Genomic DNA, 20,985 nt, shown 5'->3' on the forward strand with positions numbered 1-20,985 from the left:
TCGCACCATCCTTACCTTTCCAGGCTTCCCTGCCTGGTCCTCCCACAGGCCCCTGCCCTGGTGCCCTCATGCTCTTTGACCTCTGATTTTGACGCTTAGGTTCTGGATGTGCTGTGCTCCCTGTGTGTGTGCAATGGTGTGGCTGTGCGCTCCAACCAAGATCTCATCACTGAGAATCTGCTCCCGGGCCGTGAGCTTCTGCTGCAGACCAACCTCATCAACTATGTCACCAGGTCTGTCCCAGCCTCAGGGCTGCTGGGCACAGGGGCTGTTCCCTCCTGCTGCTCCAGCCCCAGGATGTGCACCTGCCACTCATAGCTGTCCACCTCGGTCCCAGCTCCCGCTCTTGTCCTGCTGGGCTCTGTTTCAGCTTCGTGTGTATCTTCTCTTTCTGTCTTTGCCTGTTTCCATTGAAATCTGCTTCCTGCTTTCTCCCTGTCTTTCGGTGTCTTTCTGTCTCTCCCTCTTCTCCATCCCCGCCTCACCCATCTCCTATGCTGTTTCTTCCGCAGCATCCGCCCCAACATCTTTGTGGGCCGAGCCGAGGGCTCCACGCAGTATGGCAAATGGTACTTTGAGGTGATGGTGGACGAGGTGACTCCCTTTCTCACAGCACAGCCGACGCACCTGCGGGTGGGCTGGGCCCTCACGGAGGGCTACAGTCCCTACCCTGGCGGTGGCGAGGGCTGGGGCGGCAACGGGGTCGGTGATGACCTCTACTCCTACGGCTTTGACGGGCTGCACCTCTGGACAGGTACTGGGACCCCTCCTGGGGATCCTCACTCCCCCTCCCCCTGGGTTCTTGGAATGCCCTCCCCCCCCCACCCCTGCCCAGCACACACCCAGGAGAGACTAACTTTTGACCTCTACTCTGTATTTCCCAAGACCTTACTCTGGAATTTCTAGAATTCTAGTCCTGACCTATGTTCTCATAACCTCTGACCCTGGAGATACCAGATTTCCCAGGTCACAGTGATCTGTGATCTATGACTGCTGACCCCACAGGCTCCACAGTTCTAACTCTGTGAGCTGACCCCATAGCTCTCAGGGTCCTCACCTCAGGGGACCCCTGATATCTGCTCCTGATTATGGGGTGTCAGGACACTCCCTGGGTTTGCAGGGCCGATCCCTGTGAGATCCTACAACAGCTGCCCCTGGGCTTTGAGATTGTTGATTCGGTGAGCTCTCTGACCTGTGGCCCTTCCCTGGTTTCCCTGGTGCAGGACATGTGGCACGTCCAGTGACTTCTCCTGGGCAGCACCTGCTGGCCCCCGAGGATGTGGTCAGCTGCTGCCTGGACCTCAGTGTCCCATCCATCTCCTTCCGCATCAATGGCTGCCCCGTGCAAGGTGTCTTTGAGGCCTTCAACCTCGACGGGCTCTTCTTTCCGGTCGTCAGCTTCTCTGCTGGTGTCAAGTGAGGGCTTGCCCCTGCCCCTCTGTTGGCCCCGAGGCCTGTGACTGACCCCAGGCTGTGTCCTTGGTCACTGCACCACCTCCTAGAGGCTGGGGCACAGCTCTCCCTAAGGATTCTTCTCAGCCCCATATCCTTCCAGTGACTTTCACGTGACCCCAGAATTTCACAATGACTTTATAATGACCACAGGATCGCCTGCTGATGCCTCCATGGCCCAAGACCCTTTCAGGACCTGATGACCTTAGACTCGCTCAAGGAGGCCAGAATTTGACCATGACCTAATGACCTTGGGTCCTCTTCTGACCAACCCCTCCACTACTCGTGACCTCAGACTCTGCCAATGACCCTGCTTTTCTAATCACCTCTCCATGATGTCAGCATCTCCCGATGCCAGTGCAGGAGGCCCAGTCCTCTCCCAGGGGCCCCAAGGTCCCTGAATGTTCAGTTAGGCGCATTTAGGGATAAATGCAGGCAAACTCAGGCCTCCCCAGCCTTGGGTCCCATCCCCACCGATCGCATCTCCTATCCTTCTGATGCCCCCTCCGCCACCACCTTTTTTTATTTCCCTCTTCCAGGGTGCGGTTCCTTCTCGGTGGCCGCCACGGTGAATTCAAGTTCCTCCCCCCACCCGGCTATGCCCCATGCCACGAGGCTGTGCTCCCTCGAGAGCGACTCCATCTGGAACCCATCAAGGAGTACCGGCGGGAAGGGCCCCGGGGCCCCCACCTGGTGGGCCCCAGTCGCTGCCTCTCGCACACTGACTTTGTGCCCTGCCCTGTGGACACTGTCCAGGTACTGAATGCTCACTTAGTGATGCAAGCTCTCATAGGAGTCAAACAGGTGGGAGCTGAGCTGGAGCCTGGGAACTTCGATGTTTGTCAAAAGGGGAAACCGAGGCACAGAGCAGGTACAGGACTCTCTCAAGTCAGTCTCAGGAGCTTTCCCTGCAGTGACTTACAGAAAGGGTTGTTGTCGGCTGCACCTCAGTCAAGACAGGCAAGGCCCAGAGAGGTGACGCAACCTGTGCAAGCTGCTCAGGTGGTTTGATTTCAAAGCCTGTGGTTCCACCTGGGCATCTCTTATTGGGCATCGCTGCCAGGCTGGGCCTCTCCCACTCTGCCTATCCCAACCCAAACTCAGCTCTGGCTGAAGTGGTCACTTGGGGAGTGAATCAATGGGTGGAAGATCTTTCTTTCTGTCTTTCCTCTCTGTAAATCTGACTTTCCAATAAAAATAAATAAACAATTATAAAAGAATTATTTATTTGGGAGGCAGAGTTAGAGAGAGAATCTTCTATCATTGACTTACTCCCCAAATGGTCACATCATCAGGAGCCAGGACAGCCTGAAACCAGGAGCCAGGAGCTCCATCCGGGACTTCCCACATGGTTGCAGTAGCCAAAGGACGTGTGCCATCTTTTGATGTTTTCCTAGGTGCATTAGCATGGAGTTGGAGAAGTGGAGCAGCAGGGACTTGAACCAGTGCCTCTATGGCATTCCAGCATCCCCAGGGCAGTGGTTTAGCATGCTACACCACAGTACCAGCCCCAGCCCCTATATAATTTTTTTTTGAGATTTATTTGTTTATTTGAAAGGCAGAGTTACAGAAGTAGGAGAGCCAGAGAGCCAGAGAGCCAGCTGGTTTATTCCCAAATTAGCTACAATGACCAATACTGGATTAGGCCAAAACTGGGAGCCCAGAACTCCACCCTCGTCTCCCACATGGGTGGCAGGGGTCTATGTGTGTGGGCCATTTTCTTTCTTTTTTTTTTTTAAGATTTATTTATTTTTATTACAAAGTCAGATATACAGAAAGAGAGACAGAGAGGAAGATCTTCTGTCTGATGATTCACTCCCCAAGTGAGCACAATGGCTGGTGCTGCGCCAGTCTGAAGCCGGGAACCAGGAACTTCTTTCCAGGTCTCCCACACGGGTGCAGGGTCCCAAAGCTTTGGGCTTTCCCAGGCCACAATCAGGGAGCTGGATGGGAAGTGGAGCTGCCAGGATTAGAACCGGCGCCCATATGGGATCCTGGGGTGTTCAAGGCGAGGACTTTAGCCACTAGACCACACCGCCAGGCCCGGGCCATATTCTGTTGCCTTCCCAGGAGCAGTAGCAGGGAACTGCATTAGAAGTGGGGCAGCTGGGCCTGGTGCAGTAGCCTAGCAGCTAAAGTCCTCACTTTACACGCACTGGGATTCTATATGGGCACGTTTGTGTCCTGCTGGTCCTTCTTCCCATCCAGTTCCCTGCTTGTGGCCTAGGAAAGCAGTCAAGGATGGCCCAAAGCCTTGGGACCCTACACCCATGTGGAGACCTGGAGGAGGCTCCTGGCTTCCGATCAGCTCAGCTCTGGCCTTTGTGGCCACTTGGGGAGTGAATCAACGGAAGATCTTCCTCTCTGTCTCTCCTCCTTCTCTCTGTATATCTGACTTTACAATAAAAACAAATAATTTTTTAAGATTTATTTATTTTTATTACAAAGTCAGATATACAGAGAGGAGGAGGAGAGACAGAGAGGAAGATCTTCCACCAGACGACTCACTCCCCAAGTGAGCCGCAATGGCCGGTGCGCACTGATCCAAAGCCGGGAACCAGGAACCTCTTCTGGGTCTCCCACACGGGTGCAGGGTCCCAAGGCTTTGGGCCATCCTCGACTGCTTTCCCAGGCCACAAGCAGGGAGCTGGATGGGAAGTGGAGCTGCCGGGATTAGAGCCGGCGCCCATATGGGATCCCGGGGCGTTCAAGGTGAGGACTTTAGCTGCTAGGCCACGCCGCCGGGCCCAAAACAAATAAATCTTTAAAAAAATAGAAGTGGGGTAGCTGGTGCTTGAACTGGTGCTCACATGGGATAACAGTGTCATAAGCTGCATACTCAACGTACGATAGCACAACTCCAGGCCTGGTGTGCCTGTGTTTCACCATGATCCGTGTAAGGCTGGGCGATTGGGATTCCCCACTGCTGTTATTATGTCAGCACTCCGAAAGCTTCCGATTTGGAAACATTTTCGATTTCTCCATTTTGGATTAGGGATGTCCAATCTGTATAGTTTTGATTAGTTCACAAAAGTGATTTCGCAGAAGCCTTCTGAGGCAAGTAGGATGAGCCAAGCATCGTCAAGATGCTCGTGAGGAGAAAGAGGCTCGTTCACCCATCCATCAGGTGGTTCCTGACCTGCCGCTCTGTGTCTGCACTATGCAGAGGCCAGGGCAGCCCCAGGCCACAGGGAGACAGACCCCTCCCCAAGGGACACTTGGATTCTGATGATCCAACTCCCTGTTCACCTGGGCAGCAACTCTGGAGCTAAGAGGAGGGGCAGGGAGCAGGGCCATGGAATGTCAGGGTAGGGGCTCTGGGGCGTCCTCTCCAGTCTTCGTTCATGTTCCGGCTAAGGAGTCATGGTGGACACGCTCAGGGACTCAGGACTGTCTCCTGCCCCCAGATTGTCCTGCCTCCCCACCTGGAGCGCATCCGTGAGAAGCTGGCAGAGAACATCCATGAGCTGTGGGCTCTGACGCGCATCGAGCAAGGCTGGACCTATGGCCCGGTAAGCTGCTCCCAGCAGCGGGAGGGAGAGGCAAGAGTGAGGGCGCTCGTGGGTGGGAGGGACCTTGGGGAGCCAGGGTTGGAGGTCAAGGGTCACAGTGGTCCAGGAGTTGACCATTGGGTTTCTGCAGGTTCGGGATGACAACAAGAGGCTGCACCCGTGTCTCGTGGATTTCCACAGCCTCCCAGAGCCCGAGAGGAATTACAACTTGCAGATGTCGGGCGAGACACTCAAGTGAGGGAGCGGAGGCTGGGTTCACTGTGGGGTGACGGGGGAGTGAGCCTGAGAGTGAGGGAGACACACAGACAGGGAGTGAAAGAAACGGATAGAGGAGAGGGAGATGTTGATATGAGAAAGGCTGGTGTGGAGAGAGCTGCAGGCTGCGAGAAATGGAGTTAGAGATGCAGAAACAAACGCATAGACAGACCTAAAGGAGGCGGAGTGAGCCGGTGACAGGGATGCCCAGGCAGGGGGAGCTAGTGAGAGGTCCAGGGACAGACAGCAGTGCTCCGTGGGAATGACTGTGTCCCCGGACCCCTAGGACCTTGCTGGCGCTGGGCTGCCACGTGGGCATGGCCGATGAGAAAGCAGAGGACAACTTGAGGAAGACAAAGCTCCCCAAGACGTGAGTGTGCCGTCAGGAATGGGGGGAGGGGGATCTGGGGGTGCCATGGGGTTTTATGGGGAGGCCGTGGTCTGGGACGTAGGGGCCAGAGCCCTAAGGTGAGGGCCGTAGGGTAAAGCTTCAGAGTTCTGGGGTCAGAGGTGAGTTTTGGGGTTCCAAAGAAAGACAGAGCAAAGTATAGAATTCAGGGGGAAGGTTGGCCCTGAGAAAGCAGAGGCAACAGGTATAGGTTAGAGCAAGGGACCCAGGGGAAAAGGCAAGAATCTGTAGGCTGGAGTTCTAAGTGAAAGAACCTGGAATTATACAGGTCCTGAGGTCAGAGGTCAGACACTCAAATCCAGGAGGTTCAGGGTCTGCATTTCAAAGCTAAAAGTGAAAGATCAGAGTCTCAAGGTCAAATGTAAGGTTCCCAAAGTCAAACTGAAGAAGACACAGAGACCAGAGGTCAGTGGAGCCAAAACCCTCGATAGGGTCACAGGATCCTGCGGGCAGGGGTCAGAGATCTTAAGCTGTGGTATCAGAGAAAGCTCAGGACAAAGATCATAGGTCAGGGGCCTCCTAGCACAGAGTCCAGAAGCAGAGGTGAGAGTCTTACCCAACAGATTCCCTGCCTCCCCCACCACTCCAACAGGTACATGATGAGCAATGGATACAAGCCAGCCCCGCTGGACCTGAGCCATGTGCGGTTGACGCCTGCCCAGACCACGCTGGTGGACCGGCTAGCAGAGAACGGGCACAATGTGTGGGCACGAGACCGTGTGGCTCAAGGCTGGAGCTACAGCGCGGTGCAGGACATCCCAGCTCGCCGGAACCCCCGTCTTGTGCCCTACCGCCTGCTAGATGAGGCCACCAAACGCAGCAACCGGGACAGCCTCTGCCAGGCTGTGCGCACCCTGCTGGGCTATGGCTACAACATCGAGCCGCCTGACCAGGAGCCCAGTGAGCGCTGCCCCACCCTGGCCCATCTTACCCCTGACCTCTGGACCATAGCTGTAAAATGAAGCCACCTGACCAAGGGAACAGAGACCTCTAGCCCCAACCCTAAGCCTGACATCTAACCCTTCCTTGACTTTCAGTCCCAGCTGTAACACGTAACTTTGTCCATGGTCCCCAACTCTTAATTCCTCAACCTTTGGCTTCAGTCCCAATTTCTACCCCTCCCTGACCCTGATTCTGACCCCTATGATCCTGCTCTGAACCTTTGATTCTAGACATAGACTTTAATCCCTCTAACTGGCCTGAGGCTCCCAATTCTCCTCTAACCCCAAGAAGCCGTCTCCTGTTCCCCATCCCCCAACACTAAGGCCCTTGCCTTCTCGATCTCTCCTGCTAACCTGTTGATGTTTTGGTTCTCACTTCCTGGCCAGTCTCTCTGACCCTGCCAGTTTCATTTGTAGGTCAGGTGGAGAACCAGTCTCGATGGGATCGGGTGCGCATCTTCCGGGCAGAGAAATCCTACGCGGTACAGAGTGGCCGCTGGTACTTTGAGTTCGAGGCTGTCACCACGGGCGAGATGCGAGTGGGCTGGGCCAGGCCTGAGCTGCGGCCTGACGTGGAGCTGGGAGCTGATGAGCTGGCCTATGTCTTCAACGGGCACCGCGTGGGTACCTCCTTGGATTCCACTCTGCCAGGCGCTGGACCTCACTCTATCATCCCTGTATCTACTATCCCAGTCGTCCATCCATTCCTCCCTTGATCTGTCCACACATTTGCCCATTCACCCATACATGTATATACTCATCCACCCACCCACCTACTCACCCATCTACCTGTTCACTCATCCATCCATCCATCCATCCATCCACTCATGCACCCACACATTCACACACTCATCCATTCATCCATCCATCCATGCATATATTTATACTTTTTTCTTTTCTTCCTTCAACCAATGTACTCTCAGTTTGCCATCCATTCTTCTACCGAACCATATATTCAACTATTCATCCACCCAGATCATTGTCCTCCCATCAATTCTGAATGTTTACAGGGGACAGTGACAAGTTCATCTCCCTAGGAAACTCTCCTTGGGGCATGGGCCCACTCCCCACACACACTCTGGTGGTCTGCGTCACTCCAGCCATGGCAACAGTAGAGAACCCAGATGGAATGGATGAGACACAGAGAGCAGTGGGGAGGGAGGTCCAAGGGCCGTGCCTGTAGCTTGGGGAGCAGACTCTGCAGGTGACTCCTCTTTTGTCCTCCTTGCCCTGATCCGGACATCCTGCATTGTGTCTTTAAGCACCCCTCTCCTTGCTTCTGTGTCTCTCCATTTCTTTGCTTGTCTCTCCCCACACCACATCTCTGGGCCTCCCTATAGGGCCAGCGCTGGCACCTGGGCAGTGAACCATTTGGGCGTCCCTGGCAGTCAGGTGATGTTGTTGGCTGCATGATCGACCTCACTGAGAACACCATTATCTTCACCCTCAATGGCGAGGTCCTCATGTCTGACTCAGGCTCCGAAACTGCCTTCCGTGAGATTGAGATTGGAGACGGTATGGTTGAGACTCCTCTGTGCCCTTCCTGGTTTCTCTGCATCTGCCCCAACCCTGCACTAACCTTGTGCCCCTCACTCTCCCATGCCTTCCACAGTGCCTTCTGTCCTTGGCTGCCCCTGTCTTGCCCGACCACCCTAACCGCTGCCCACCCCTTCTCTCCCATCAGGCTTCCTGCCCGTCTGTAGCTTGGGACCCGGACAAGTGGGTCACCTGAACCTGGGCCAGGATGTGAGCTCTCTGCGCTTCTTTGCCATCTGCGGCCTGCAGGAAGGCTTTGAGCCATTCGCCATCAACATGCAGCGCCCAGTCACCACATGGTTCAGCAAAAGCCTTCCTCAGTTTGAGCCTGTGCCCCCTGAGCACCCCCACTATGAGGTGAGGCCCAAGTTCACTTTTTTATGTGCCCCTGTATTCTGTCCTTTCTCTTCCCTGGGTTTCTGCTTAACCTTCCGTGTTGGTCCACATATCAGGCAGGTGCGGATGTGGGCTCCTGAGCATAACTTGTAAGTTCTAACATGGGCAAACCGCGTTTCTGAGCTCCACATGCCTCACCAATGCCATGGAGGAAGGGAGATGGGTGAGAAACTGGGTGAAATAAACCCAAAGCAAATTTCTAGTCCTAATAGCTGCATAATCCTAGAATTAGATTTAAAGAAATATAGATCCTGAGCACATTCTAGCATATTCTTTCCTGGATACTATCTCTGTGGGTTTTTTTTTTTTTTCTGCTCTAATTTTTCTTTTTTAGTGGCTCTTCATCAATACAGTCATCTGAATTTTTGGACTTCAATATCTTTGCTTTTCCAAGCTTAACCTCAGGGTTAGACTCTGACCATAAATATCCAACTGGATCATCTTGTTTTCAGCCTGGGAAGGACTTGAACTCCCCATGGCTGTGCTTCAGCCAGCATGTTAGAATCAGATTTGGGGATGGCCTCTCACCTGTGCTGTGATCTTGGGCACAGGACAGTTCCCACGGGTAGCATTGTTGGTGAGAAGGCATACACTTCCTCTGTCCAAATTTATTGGAAACTACTGGAGACACTGTGACTTTTACCCCCACACCCTCAGTGTGCTTTGATTTGGAACCAGGCTAGCCTCTGAGATAATTGTAAAATATTTAGGTCCAAATTAAATATTGATGACTACTCCTTAGCCACAGGTCATATTCCATTTTTGCCAGTTGTCAGAATAATGAGTTCCTAGGGCTAACTTTTAGGGTGTAACTGGCAAGACATATCAATGACCCCTTTTATCTGGGCCAGAATCCAATCTCCAGTTGAAAGTGGTATCACCTAGTCACTCACTCTTCAAGCCTGCAGGTATAATGTCCCTGAAGTATGCATCTTTTGTGACACTGACTCTGTGATGTTAGGGTCCCTAAGGGGGCTTTGTCTGCAGAGTCCTATGTGTATGTGTATGGAGCAGGGATTTCACAGCAGTCAGCCTGTGTCCTGCTGGGGGCATCATGTAGGTTTAGGCAAGTTGGACTCAACCAACTTTACCCAGAAATGTTTTGGGGAAAACTGACTTTGTACTGAACACATATAAGCTATTTTTTCTTCTTGTCACTATTCCCTGAACACTATGAATACAGCAACTATTTGCAGAGGATTTTTGTTGTGTTAATTGTTGTAAGTAACCTGGAGATGTGCACAGGTTATATGCCCATTCTATGTCTTTTTATAAAAGGGTCCTGAGCATCTGCAGATTTTGGTGTGCTTGGTGGGTGGCAGTGGGCCTGGAACTGCTCTGCGGAAGGTACTGAGGGACACTGTCCTGATTGGGACTCTTTGATGGAGGCAGCTTCTGTAGGCTGGCTTTCTTCCCTGTAAAGTTAGTGTTTTTCTCTATGTCATTAAAAAGTGATTGTGGGGAGATATTTTAAGGCCAAGTAAAATTGAAAGAGTCTTAAGGAGGGGAAGGCCCTGCTTAGGTGTGAGTTTTGGAAAGGTCTGTGTTGACAGTGAGTTTCAGGCAGGGGCAAGAAGAAACCCCAGAGAAGTGGTGGAGGTAGAACAGGATGGTAGAGTCAGTGTGAGGCTCCTCACCACAAATATTGCCAGAAGAGGTTTCCAGCTCAGGGAACAGGTGCTATCATATCATGAATGGTTGGATCAAAATACAGGCAGCCAGGGGATGCATCTCACAGACTTGCAGTTTGGTGAAGTAAGCTAGACCCAAGAGAGCATGTGCTGTAGGAGTCCATTCACAGGAAGCTGGAGAATAGGCAAAGCTAATTTGTCTACTTTGTGAAAGCCTGTTATACACTGTGCTTACAGTATTTGCAGTCTTCTGAGTGTTACTGTCCACAGCCAATAAGATTAGCAAGCACCAATCCTTCTGGGCTGCTCTCCCATGGAAGTCCAAGGCTGAACCTTTGTCTGTTCACTAGGACAATGCCCACTTCACAGGTGCCACATAGGTGCCCAGTCAACCTCTGTGGGATGGGTGGATGATAGTTGGATGGGTGAGTAAATAAATGGGTACATGGATGGATAGGGGGTGAGTGAATGGATGAATGAAATGGAAGATGAGTAGATGGACAGATGAATGGGAGGGTGGGTGGAAGGATGGATGGATGGATGGATGGAAGGAAGGATGGATGGATGGAAGGAAAGATGAGTAGATGGATGTACAGATGGACAGGTGAGTGGATGGATGAGTAGATGGAGGATGAACAGATGCGTGCATGGATGAATGGGAGCACTAGTTGAGGCGCAGATGGATGGGTGGATGGTTGGTTGGGTGGGAGGATGGATGGAAGGATGGATGGATGAGTGGATGGGTGGATGGAGCTGTGGCATGGATGGATGGATGGTTTGGTGTGAAGTGAGTCCTGTGTATAGATAGGTTTTGTAGGTTTCCTGGAGTGATTCCAGTGTGTGGCAGGTGGTGGTGGTGGCTGAGGACTGAGAGCAAAACCTGGGCTGCCCAGAACTTCATGCTAGCAAAGGAAAGGTGTCTGAGTAATTGTCACACAGGAGCTCTAAGGCCCAAGGGTGGCTCGATGTGTAACCAGGGTGGGGACCAGTGACCCACCTGCAGGCTCGGTCCTCTCCTTTTGCCCGCAGGTGGCACGCATGGATGGCACTGTGGACACACCCCCCTGCCTACGCCTGGCCCACCGCACTTGGGGCTCCCAGAACAGCCTTGTGGAGATGTTGTTCCTCCGCTTGAGTCTCCCAGTCCAGTTCCACCAGCACTTCCGGTGCACCGCGGGGGCCACACCTCTGGCTCCTCCTGGCCTGCAGCCACCAGCAGAGGATGAGGCCCGCGCAGCAGAACCAGACCCAGATTATGAAAACCTGCGCCGCTCAGCCGGAGGTTGGGGCGAGGCTGACGGAGGCAAGGAGGGAACTGCCAAGGAGGGGACAGCCGGAGGCACCCCGCAGCCTGGGGTGGAGGCCCAGTCTGTGAGGGCGGAGAATGAAAAGGATGCCACAACTGAGAAGAACAAGAAGAGAGGGTGAGCCAGGGGAAGCTGGGGGCTGTTACTCAATTAGGTGATCTGAGGGACCCCCGTTGTACTCCAAAGTGGAGACTGAAGGCTGAGGGATCCTATCACATTCCCCAGTGACTCTGTGGGATGCTTCAGTTCTACTGAGGATATAAAATTGGGGCAGCCCTGTTACCCTGTGGAGAGCTCTACTGTCCTTGGGCCTTGCCTGGAATGCTCTACCAAAGGATTAACTTCAGGGCAGAGCATCAGCATGCACTGAATTGAAACTGAATCTTCTCCCATGTTTCCAGCAATGGTTTTCCATGAGATGTGAAGCTTATGTGTCTTAGCGGGTGTCTGGAAGTGATACAACATTTTGGGGATCTAGGGGTTCTGCATGCTTTGCAGTATACTGGACAATGCCATACCATGGAGAGCAGTCCTCTCCCAACTACATTTAGCACTCATTTGGAAACACACATGAGAGATGCTCATTTACAGGAATCACTGTATGTCCCAAAGGGGACCCCCATATTCCCAGAGAGTGCTTTATATGTTGCTGACCCAGCACCCATGAGCAGCCCCTCTGGGAATTCCAGCCCCCCAGAGGCAAGGCTTTGGGCAGTAGAAGTGAGATGTCATTAGGATGCTTGTGGGGGCTATGAAGGTTGAGGTGGGAGCAGGGCCAGGGATTGGACTGCAGAGCAAATTCTCATGCCAGCCTCTCCTCCCACCACCAGGTTCTTGTTCAAGGCCAAGAAAGCCGCCATGATGACCCAGCCCCCAGCCACCCCTGCTCTGCCCCGGCTCCCTCACGATGTGGTGCCTGCCGACAACCGTGATGACCCTGAGATCATCCTCAACACCACCACGGTGTGAACCCAGAGACCCTCAGAGAACATGTGCACTTCCGTATCCCCAAATGTCCAGTCACTGCCCATACCTGGAGACACCCCAGTATGCACTGGAGACCCACAAAATGCAGCACACACTGACTTAATCCTTCAGACACTAGATCCAGAATAGCCATGGCCCAAGAGTAACGAAACACAGGAAAGTTGGCAGGCAACAGTTGTGACCCCCAGGGACCTTGCTACTCCAGGGGGTAGACCAGTGTAGACCGGGACCCAACATTCAGTTCACAAATATGAACGTCATATTAATATATTATCCCATATATTAATATAATTGGGAAGCTGTCTCTTCCAGCTTTCCAATTATCCCAGCCTGGTTTTGAGCTTCCAAAAGTGTGGAATGTTTTGTGAGACACACAGTATGGTTGTTGGGATTGTGGGCCACCAAGGTACCGCTTGTGCGGGAGAGCTCCTAATCAGTCAGTTGGGGATAAGAGCTGTGTCCGGCTGACAGGTGCCTGTGAGATTGCGGTGGCTCCCTGTGTGACAGGGACCCTGAAACAGAAAGTGTTGTTGCTGATCATGGTGCTGTCACTTGGGGAGTGACCCAAACAAGGCAGTTTCACAAAATACCCTGAGGGTTCCCCAGCAGAGACAGAAGCAAACATGGCTGCAGGGGCCTCAGATTGGGGGGTGGGGGTTCTGTCAAACCCTCAGGGGGGTCAAGAGAATCCAGGGGAACCAAGTCCTAGTCCCAGAGACCCTGTGACCCATGCCCCAGACTGACCCCCCTCATCTCCTCTTTGTGTCCTCAGTACTACTACTCTGTGAGGGTCTTTGCTGGTCAGGAGCCCAGCTGCGTGTGGGTGGGCTGGGTCACCCCCGACTACCATCAGCACGACATGAACTTTGACCTCAGCAAGGTCCGGGCAGTGACGGTGACCATGGGAGATGAACAAGGCAACGTCCATAGCAGGTGCCAGGGTGGGGTGCGTGGGGAGATGGGAAGGCTGGAGTGGGGCATTTAGGAAGAGGAGGAACCTGGCTAAGAGGTTTGCCTCCTTCCTTATGCCCCACCCTCCCCTCTTCCTGATCACTTTCCTTCAGTGGCTCCTTCTGCCACCTCCTTCTCCATCTTCTCCCTTTCATCTCCTCCTCTTCCTCCTCCATGCCCTCCTTCCTCTTCTCTATCCTGCTCCCTGTCCTTATCCTCCCTCCAGGCCTCCCCACCAACTTCAAGGAGTTCTAGCTCCACTATCAGGGCCTGTGGCATGGGGTTTCAATGGTCAGGTCTGCAGGTGGGAGGGACTTGGGGGTGTGGCTCTGAGGTCAGTGTGTTCTGGGAGCTTGGGGAAGGGGGCGTTGAGTTCCCAAGGATCTGAGCAGTGGCTTCTTCTGTCTCCTCCAGCCTCAAGTGCAGCAACTGCTACATGGTGTGGGGAGGGGACTTCGTGAGCCCCGGCCAGCAGGGCCGGATCAGCCACACAGACCTTGTCATTGGGTGCCTGGTGGACTTGGCTACTGGCTTAATGACCTTCACGGCCAATGGTAAAGAGAGCAACACCTTTTTCCAGGTGAGTCCAGCCTAAGTGACTTCTCGGAGCACTGCAGGACAACCTTTCCAAGGTACCCTACAGCCAGTCCCAGAGAGGTGGGATGCAGACAGATGCTAGCTAGAGCATTCCTTACATGGAGGCCCAGGAGCAAGGAGGAGCCTCCACAGCTTTGATCTTAGAGGGAGGCCTGTATCCCTTCTGGGGCTGGGTGACATGGGTCACCACCTATTCACCCATCAGGAACACCTTGGATGGGATGGACCACAATCTAAAGGTGGCTTTTGCCTTGTTTAACATTTTATTACGGGAAAAAAATATTCCAAACACACACCAAAATCAAGGGGACTTTCAATGAATGCTCACATGCCCACCACCCAGAATCTATCATCAATGTTTGCTGCCCTGGATTTAACACACATTTACCCATCTACCTATCATTAATGCATTTAAAGTGGGTTTTGTAAACCTTCCTTTATTTGGAACCAGGAAGCTTAAAAACAAACAAACAAACCTAACAATGGGTTGGAACCATGAGAGGCTTAGTAGGCACCTGCAGCCATTCCTGTTTCGTCTTGATGCCCACTTCCCTGGGCACCCATGATTGTGAGGGAAATTGAAAACATTATATTTTTTTAATCTCGTTTCAGTATGTCTGTTTAAAAGATAAGGAATATTTTTAAAAGCATAATGACAATACCACTCAAAAAAGCCCCAAGCCCAGTCGTCCCTAAATGTTTTCAAATACCCAACCTGTGTTCACGTTTCTCTGGTTTTCTCAAAAATGTCTGTTTACCATTTCCTTGTTGGGGTTAGAATCTAAGGCAGATCATGTATTTTAATTTGGTGCTATGTCACTTCAGCCCCCCCCCTTTTTTTTTAATTTATTTAAAGGGCAGAGGCATGGAGGATGAGACATACAGAGAGACAGATCTTCCATCCACTGGTGTCCTCCCTAAATGCTCGCAAGAGCTGAAGCTGGGCCAGGCCAAAACCAGGAGCCAAGAACCCAATCCAGGTCTCCCTGGGTGGGGGACGGAGGAGTGACCAGGGCTTGCCAGCGTGCTCATTAGCATTGGAAGTGGAGGAAGGACTCCAAGTCAAACAAAAATTGTGTCTTAACTGTGTGTCAAACACTTGCCCAAGTCTCTTTTCATATAGAGGCTTCCCAACCCACCTGTTTGTTTTCCCCATTTGAAATGTGTTTGTTAAAGGAACAAGGCCACATGTGAGCCCTGGGGCACTTTACCTCTCCAAGTGTGACCCCCAGACTAGCAGGATCAACCTCACCTGGGAGTGTTAGAAATTGTGGCCCTGGTACAATTGGCTAAATCTTCACCTTGATGCGCCGCAATTCCATATGGGCGCCAGTTCATGTTCTGTCTGCTCTACCTCTTATCCAGTTCCCTGCTTGTGGCCTGGGAAAGCAGTGGACAGTGGCCCAGGGCCTTGAGACTCTGCACCTGCATGGGAGATTGGAAGAAGCTCCTGACTTTTAGATTGGCTCAACTCTGGCTATTGTGGCCACTTAGGGAGTGAACCAGCAGATGGAAGATGTTTCTGCCTCTCCTTCTCTCTGTAAATCTGCCTTTCCAATAAAAATAAATAAATGCTGAAAAAGAAAGAAAGAAAGAGAAATGAAGAATCTTAGGATCCTCCTCAGTCTTGCTGAAGTGGGCCCTGCTTTGTCCCAAGATTTCAGAGGAACCGTGTGTACAGTACCAGTTGGAGCATGCTGGCCCAGTGGCTCCCAGTCCTGGTGCCATTGGACAGTTGCTGTGTTCCCTGGGTTTCGTATAGACCAAGGGTTGGGTCCCACAGTACTGTGAGCTTCAGCTTTGACCTTTGACCTTGCACAAGTAGTGGTGGTGCCTCATGTCGATGCAGGCTGATGGCATGGAATCCTGTGGACGGGAGGTGGGAGAGGGAAGGACAGCACTCAGGAGGCATTTTCTGGGTTTCCAAGGAGGGGTGTGTTTGGGAGAGAGGTGGGAAAGTTATTCCTGATGGGGGACATGACAGACACAAAGACCCAGATGACAGGTGGCACTCCCGGAGAAGTTGGGGAGGCCACTTTGGGTGGATCACAGGAGGGATGGCCGAAAGGTGATCTCAGAGCCATCCGATGCCCCAGAGTGGCTCTGCAGGGTCTGTCCCTGCCATTGAAGAGGTCCAAGCCTACACTCCTTCTGGGCCGCCTGCTCCCTCACCTGGCTTTCTCTCCACCAGGTGGAGCCCAACACGAAGCTCTTTCCTGCTGTCTTTGTCCTGCCCACTCACCAGAATGTCATTCAGTTTGAGCTGGGGAAGCAGAAGGTGAGCGTTTGATGTTGAGGAGGTGGGACAGGGAGGTCTTCCTGGAAGTGGAGGAGGTGAGGAATCCTGACCCCTGATGCGTGACCCTCCATGCCCGCAGAACATCATGCCGCTGTCAGCCGCCATGTTCCTGAGTGAGCGCAAGAACCCAGCGCCGCAGTGCCCGCCACGGCTGGAGGTGCAGATGCTGATGCCCATCTCCTGGAGCCGCATGCCCAACCATTTCCTGCAGGTGGACACGCGGCGTGCCGGCGAGCGCCTTGGCTGGGCGGTGCAGTGCCAGGAGCCCCTGACCATGATGGCACTACACATCCCGGAGGAGAACCGGTCAGGGCCTTCCCCACTCCATGGGAGGCAGGGTGGGGAGGGAGGAGCCGGTGCTGCACCACAAACCTTCTAGGATAGGGCAGCCGCTCAGTGCCTCCCCATATCACAACCCTGGGGTTCCAGACCACCTCAGGGGATCCAGATTCAATTCAGAAGTCCCTATAAAAGGCAGGAGACCCTTTTACAGGTCAAGAGCCGTTTGAAAATGTGTGACATCATTCACAACTTAAATATGAGCCTGGTCTTGATTTATTGGAGTCTGAGTCCTGCCTGTGGTGACCTTGGCAGAGCCAGACCAAATGCTTTAATGGACTTTATACGGCTGAACATGTATGGGCTGAACATTCCCCACCCCACCCCAGGTAAAACCCCAGGCTGCAGATCCACCTTGAGGAGCCCAGCCAGCACTCCGGGGACTCCAGGACATTATCCAGAGGCTTGGGTGCACTGGGGAGACCTGAGACATGGCCCATGGAGATCTCAGACCCACCCCATGGACCCTCCCCTCCGACACACACACAGGGCAACACCTGTGCTGGCATGGATGCCAGAAACGCTCTTCAGGACTCCTAGCAGGCATCTGGGTTTTCATACTTTCCTTCATCCATTTGTTTGACAAATAGCTCTGTGCCCCTCACAAGCAATCAGCAGCACTCCAGGCTGGTGACACTAGGCCTTGGTGAAATGACATTCCAGCATGCTCACATAGGACATAGGGGTACTCAGACCTGTTCAGGGTGCCCCAGGCATACTCATGTATTTACTGAGCATTTACTACATGGTAGGCCTTGTGTTTGTTTTAATTAATTGTAGACCCTGTTTTAGATGCAGGAAGTGCAGCAAATAAAACAGGCAGGTCTACTCTGTTCTGGTGGAGGTAGCCATCTAGTGATGTTCAGACATAACCTGGGGACTTGGACATACCCAGGAGGGGACAAGCCCAGCCTGAGGACCCCAGTGACACATCAGGATCACCACACCTCTGCATCCTGGATGTACCCCCAGGGAGTCTCCCAGACTTTCAAGAGACTCCCTGAACCATCGAAAGTCACAACTCTCTAGCCCTCTCAGAGCCTTGGCCCTGCCGGAGCCCCAGGTGCCCTATTCCACCCAACAGAGACTTACCTAAGCATGGGTTGCCTCTCTGTCATCCCTATCTTGTCTTCCACCTTATCTAACCCCTGTGTCTCTGCATTTGCCTGTCTTTGCTGCAGGTGCATGGACATCCTGGAGTTGTCGGAGCGCCTAGACCTGCAGCGTTTCCATTCGCACACCCTCCGCCTGTATCGCGCGGTGTGCGCCCTGGGCAACAACCGCGTGGCTCATGCTCTGTGCAGCCACGTGGACCAGGCGCAGCTGCTGCACGCCCTGGAGGATGCGCACCTGCCCGGCCCCCTGCGTGCAGGCTACTACGACCTCCTCATCAGCATCCACCTGGAGAGTGCCTGCCGCAGCCGCCGCTCCATGCTCTCGGAGTACATTGTGCCCCTCACACCCGAGACCCGCGCCATCACGCTCTTCCCCCCTGGACGGAAGGCAGAAAACGGGGCCCGCCGCCACGGCCTGCCCGGCGTGGGAGTCACCACCTCGCTGAGGCCTCCACACCATTTCTCTCCTCCGTGTTTCGTGGCCGCCCTGCCAGCTGCGGGAGTCGCAGAAGCCCCTGCCCGCCTCAGCCCCGCCATCCCTCTGGAAGCTCTGCGGGACAAGGCGCTGAGAATGCTGGGGGAGGCCGTGCGCGACGGTGGGCAGCACGCCCGCGACCCTGTCGGGGGCTCCGTGGAGTTTCAGTTCGTGCCGGTGCTCAAGCTTGTGTCTACGCTGCTGGTATAGGCTTTCTTCTGTCCTTCTGGTCTTGCACGTTGTGAACAATCCCACCCACATCTGTATCACCCCCTTCATACACTCAACTACCCACACATCCTCCATCCTTCCATCTTCCCATCATTTATCACCTTTCCTTCTGCCCACTCATCTTTTATTCATATGTTAACACCCCCTCCCTTCTTCCCATCCATCCAACCAGCGAGCAACCACTCAGTAGTCCATCCGTCCATCATTCATCTCTACCTCCATCCATCGCCCTGTGTGGGTGAGGCACAGGGTGTGGAACTGGGGGAGGTGAAGAAGGTGGATAGCAAGGTGGCAGATGCCATCCCTGCCTGTGAGAGGAACACCCCCTGCTCACCCCAGGGGGTGAAGCAGGTCTGGGGAGACAGGTGTGTGGATGTGGAGGCCGCAGTGAGGACCCAGGCTCTGTCCTGCAGGTGATGGGCGTCTTTGGCGATGAGGATGTGAAGCAGATCTTAAAGATGATCGAACCTGAAGTTTTCAAGGAGGAAGAAGAGGAGGAAGAGGAGGAGGAAGAAGAGGAGGAGGAGGAAGATGAAGAGGAAAAGGAAGAGGATGAGGAGGAAGAGGAACAGGAAAAGGAAGATGACGAAAAAGAGGATGAGGAGGCAGCAGAAGGGGAAAAAGAAGAAGGCTTGGAGGAGGGGCTGCTCCAAATGAAGCTGCCAGAGTCTGTGAAGTTACAGGTGGGCTCGGGTCTCCGTTTTCCAGCCTCATGTGTCTGGGCTGGGAGATGCAGGGTCTGGACCTGGTGCTAAGGCAGTGGGAGCTGTGAAGAGGTCCAAGGCAGTGGAGTGATGCCAAATGGGATTGATCACTCCGGTTTCATGAAAGATGAGACCCAAAGCATGTTAACAAGCCCTAAAGCCCCCCAGCAGAAAATAATGGTGGAGTGTGAGCAGGGCTGTGAGGAGGGGAAGAGAGGTCTTGAGGTTCAAGCACGATTCAGAGACCTCACTCCCATCCTTCCTGCTGCATGCCTGTCCTCCCGCAGATGTGCCACCTCCTCGAGTATTTCTGTGACCAAGAGTTGCAGCATCGCGTGGAGTCCCTGGCTGCCTTCGCTGAGCGCTATGTGGACAAGCTCCAGGCCAACCAGCGGAGCCGCTACCACCTCCTGATGAAAGCCTTCACCATGAGTGCTGCTGAGACTGCGAGGCGCACCCGCGAGTTCCGCTCCCCACCCCAGGAGCAGGTCCTCTGACCCCCAACCCTGGCTGGTCTCACTGCCTAACCCCACCCTCAGGGTCTCTCCAGTTCCCATGAGTGGTGACCCTCAACCTCTGACCCCACGCTTGGCTCTTGGCCATTCTGATATACTTACCTCTTACCCGCATATCTCTCTATGAGCGAGTCTGACCCATGAATCATGTCAGACTGTTACTGTCCCCCTTCACACCTCCGCCTTGGTCTCTCAGGGATTTAAAAAAATTTTTTTTTAAAGATTTATTTATTTTTATTACAAAGTCAGATATACAGAGAGGAGAGACAGAGAGGAAGATCTTCCGTACAATGATTCACTCCTCAAGTGAGTGCAACGGCCGGTTCTGTGCCGATCTGAAGCCAGGAACCTGGAACCTCTTCCAGGTCTCCCACGTGGGTGCAGGGTCCCAAATCTTTGGACTGTCCTCGACTGCTCTCCCAGGCCACAAGCAGGGAGCTGGAGAGTAAGTGGAGTAGCCAGGACACAAACCAGGGTCCATATGAGATCCCAGTGCTTGCAAGGCGAGCATTAGCCAATTGAGCCATCACCCTGGGCCCTTTCCAGGAATTCATACTTGCATGACCTTAGACAAGGACCTACAATAGGATCTTGGAACTTTGACCTCAGAAGCTCCCACTGAGGTCTGAAACCCTCTTTCTACCTTTGACCGTCTCCCAGATCAACATGCTGTTGCACTTCAAAGATGGTGCAGATGAGGAAGAATGTCCACTCCCAGAGGAGATTCGGCAGGACCTGCAGGACTTCCATCAAGACCTGCTGACACACTGTGGTAAGGAGAGGCCACCAACCGTGGCTCCCCCTCTGCTGCTCCTCCACGCCCCTGTGGAAGTTCCCCTAATACACCCTGAGCTTTAATACCTGTGGTATCAATGTAATTTCACTTTGGTGGGATGCACGAGTAGATTCGTGAACAGATGGAAGGATTCGTTTGTAGGGACGTTGGGTGGATGGACGGATAGATGGCTATAGACGGGAATGCACTGAGGGATAGAAGGAAACACGTAGGAAGCGATTGGATGGATGGATGAGGACAAGGCTGGGTGATTGATGGTTGGGTAGAGACAGCTGGCTGGCTGGAAAGGCAAATAGATGACCTCTGCTGTTTCTGTTGAGAATTAAGTGGATACATCTTACTGAAATTCCCTGGTACTGGATGAATCGTTTTCTCTAGTTGACTTCAAGATTTTCTCTTTTCTTTGCTTGATGTGCCCAGCTGTGGGGTACTTTGTGCTTGTTGAGTTTCTTGGATGTGTAGATTAATTATTTCCATCACAATTGCCAGGCTATGGGCAATTATTTCTCCAAATATTTTTCTATTTTTCTATTTTTC

General features: G+C 53.2%; 1 protein-coding gene across 1 annotated transcript in view; it reads left to right on the top strand.

Annotated features, from left to right (window-relative positions):
• Positions 1-20,985, top strand: part of RYR1 (ryanodine receptor 1) — a 101,359-nt gene that overhangs the window by 19,621 nt on the left and 60,753 nt on the right. Inside the window, exons 17-37 of the mRNA XM_058674101.1 lie at positions 100-233; positions 513-754; positions 1,224-1,416; positions 1,992-2,208; positions 4,860-4,964; positions 5,095-5,198; positions 5,506-5,589; positions 6,221-6,528; positions 6,987-7,189; positions 7,910-8,084; positions 8,254-8,462; positions 11,162-11,556; positions 12,270-12,402; positions 13,199-13,359; positions 13,792-13,957; positions 16,166-16,252; positions 16,353-16,579; positions 17,794-18,406; positions 18,847-19,116; positions 19,425-19,625; positions 20,313-20,424. Coding sequence (XP_058530084.1) covers positions 100-233; positions 513-754; positions 1,224-1,416; positions 1,992-2,208; positions 4,860-4,964; positions 5,095-5,198; positions 5,506-5,589; positions 6,221-6,528; positions 6,987-7,189; positions 7,910-8,084; positions 8,254-8,462; positions 11,162-11,556; positions 12,270-12,402; positions 13,199-13,359; positions 13,792-13,957; positions 16,166-16,252; positions 16,353-16,579; positions 17,794-18,406; positions 18,847-19,116; positions 19,425-19,625; positions 20,313-20,424 — 4,339 coding nt within the window. The remainder of the gene's footprint in view (positions 1-99; positions 234-512; positions 755-1,223; positions 1,417-1,991; positions 2,209-4,859; positions 4,965-5,094; positions 5,199-5,505; positions 5,590-6,220; positions 6,529-6,986; positions 7,190-7,909; positions 8,085-8,253; positions 8,463-11,161; positions 11,557-12,269; positions 12,403-13,198; positions 13,360-13,791; positions 13,958-16,165; positions 16,253-16,352; positions 16,580-17,793; positions 18,407-18,846; positions 19,117-19,424; positions 19,626-20,312; positions 20,425-20,985) is intronic.

This window comes from Ochotona princeps, chromosome 16 (genome assembly GCF_030435755.1).
Source record: "Ochotona princeps isolate mOchPri1 chromosome 16, mOchPri1.hap1, whole genome shotgun sequence".
In the NCBI taxonomy this organism is placed as follows: Eukaryota; Metazoa; Chordata; class Mammalia; order Lagomorpha; family Ochotonidae; genus Ochotona; species Ochotona princeps.